Source organism: Cariama cristata, unplaced genomic scaffold (assembly GCF_000690535.1).
Source record: "Cariama cristata isolate BGI_N322 unplaced genomic scaffold, ASM69053v1 scaffold8046, whole genome shotgun sequence".
NCBI classification, from domain to species: domain Eukaryota; kingdom Metazoa; phylum Chordata; class Aves; order Cariamiformes; family Cariamidae; genus Cariama; species Cariama cristata.
Genome location: NW_009620331.1, coordinates 17,179 through 19,734, shown reverse-complemented (window position 1 = coordinate 19,734; position 2,556 = coordinate 17,179). Strand labels below are relative to the sequence as shown.

At 38.3% G+C, this 2,556-nt stretch overlaps 1 protein-coding gene across 1 annotated transcript in view; it reads left to right on the top strand.

Moving 5' to 3' along the window:
• The window catches only part of C2CD3 (C2 calcium-dependent domain containing 3), a gene marked incomplete at its 5' end in the record, with an annotated part of 37,996 nt that overhangs the window by 20,288 nt on the left and 15,152 nt on the right, over positions 1 to 2,556 (top strand). Inside the window, 1 exon segment of the mRNA XM_009701585.1 lies at positions 876 to 940. Within this exon segment, the coding sequence (XP_009699887.1) occupies positions 876 to 940 (65 nt within the window).

The following is a 2,556-nucleotide window of genomic DNA, read 5'->3' as shown; positions in this document are numbered from 1 at the left end:
TAGGGAACATAGCTTGGGTTTAGATATCTGAGCCTAAATTAGAGCAGATGAATTGACCTCTCCAAGGAACCTCAGCAGATCAAGGCATACGTGGTAGTATTCAGTAATAAAACTGCGTTTGCAATCTTGTGTCTTCTCCAGTGTTTCTATACCAGAGTTTAAATTAATTCCAAAGCAGTAGCCAAAGGCATTTTCTAAACTGTGCGGAGCAAGTCTGTTACAGGCAACAAGAAAGCACGCTAAATTTATTTTGACAATCACAAGGAGATACCAGTGCCTGCACACGAGTGGGCTTTTCTGCCAGACTGCTGAGTTGGGTTTTTGGCTTTAGGGAATTTGTAATATGAAGATTAAACCATTGAAAGACTCTGATAGCTGAAGTTTAAAAGTTTCGATTCAGAGATTGCTTATACTGAGAGTCATATCTGAATTGCTTCAAGCAGCTTAAAAGCTGTTCTACTTTTGACACTTCAATTTGCAGTTGTTTTGGGTTTTTTTCCAGAAATCAACTTTGAACATTACAACCTTCAAACATAACCCCAGTGCTTTGCTGTCACTGTATTATTGAGTCATGAGATAAACTGTATTCCTGTTTCTGCATGGTTTTATTGTCCTATCTTTTAAATTTACAACAAGAGTGAGGAGAGGGAAATACTTCTTGAATAAGCCTTGAATAAGCCTAAACCTTGTAGAGGTAGTTATGCTTTTGAGGGCTCAATAATTTTGGGGTTTGTTGTGTTTCCCCCCCCTCATCAATACAGAAAGAAGTTGATTTGTCTGGACAGATACAATGGCATTGAAACTTCAGAGGCATTTTATTGTACTTGTTCTCTTTCCCATTTTGCATAAAATATTATGATTTATGTTCTTAACAGATTATCCAAAGAGCTTCTGCTGGATCCACAGCAAACCTTGGTCTTCAAAGTGTGGCATAAAGCAGGTAAAATTTGTAGTGCGATGCTGAGAGGAGTGTCTTTTCTGCATCCCTTTCCTTGGGTGACTTGTAGTTAATACAAGTAAAGTAAATTCTGTTAAGTAAATTGGAGAGTAGACTTGCCATGATATTTTTTACCTTGCACTAGAAGAACGATAGAGATGAATACCCATTGATTTCCTGCCCCTTAGCATCCTCCTTTTCCCCATCAATCATCTGGCAAGATTTGGTTCATTTGTATTCTTTCCCTTTTTAATTTGACAGTATTTTAGAGGCTGGATTTTTCTAGTGAAGGAAATTCTTTACTGTGTATTTCATAGGCTGTTTGTTGTCTCTGCAGTTGGTTGAAGTGTGGCCAGCTCATTGTAATCAAATACTTTTATAGTGGCATGGATATATTTTAACAATTGCTCCTGTATTCAGTCTCAGCATTCGTTGGGGGAGTTGAAGGCCTTGGGTTTCAAACCTAACAACATCAAAGCTTTTTGTAAGCATTTTTACTGCACCTGCTGTTTATTGTTACATGATAAAAGATGCTGCTAATAGTTCAAACCAGTGTTTGTTTGGTTTGTTGCTAGCCCAGATCCTCCAATATTTAATTGGTACCAAGCAAGCGCAAAAATCCGTGTGTATGTTATTAGGAAGACAGCTCCACTTCTTCAATTCAAACTGCTAGGATATGATCTTTAAAATACTGGGGGGTTTTCTTTAACTTTACATACTAAAGGTCAGCTGTCAGATTTTTGCTTCAAAAATAAACTTCCTGTGTAACTCAGCCTTTCCCTGTATTATACAGAGTGCTGTGTGTACACAGTGATTCTCCTGCCAATCCCTCTCCCTGCCCTGGTCTTTCATTGTCTCTGCAGGGACATTTTTAGCTGAATGTAACTGCTAAGGTAATTCAAATAATATCCGTTTCTGGGATAGGATTGTTTGTTCTGTACTTCAGATAAATTTGCAAGACAGAAAAGACAAAATGTTGCACAAAAACGCGACGGTGTAGTGACAAATCAGCATTTTTTGAAAGTTTTGGCAAAGTGAAGAGGGAAGAAACATGAGTTTCTGAAGTGAAAATACAATTCTGGGGGGGGAGTGCATTTACCGAAGTCCCCAAATTGGCCTCCAGGTTGATTTTTTTCAAGTCCCTGATTGTCTCTGACTTCTGTCCCATTTTCAAGATGAATATTTTTCTCTGTATTACAACCCTTGGTTTAGCTAGTTCTTCTGATCAAGTATTGCATAGGGTGTATAGCCCTCATGTCCTTTCTTACACCTGCAGCAAGGCCCTCATCCTGCTGTGAGTTACTACCAGTGTAGGTGTTCAGGTTATCAAGAGCTGCAATAGGGACAGCTATTTTTGCAGATCCATAGGGAGGAAGCTGGTTTAATTGCTTGAAACAATTTTTCCTGCTTTGCAGTTAGGCACCATAGGTCTTGTAGTTTGAAGCATGTTAACAACCAAAATCTAAGTCTCATTTCTTCCACTTTTTTGTTCCACTCTTTACTTGCTCTTTACCTCATGAAAGCTGTCAGGTTTTAAACCGTTTTTTCAGTTTTATAAGAAACTGTCTTTCCCTGTAAAGTCTAGACATATTTCAAGGGCTGTATAACTGACTGATTTT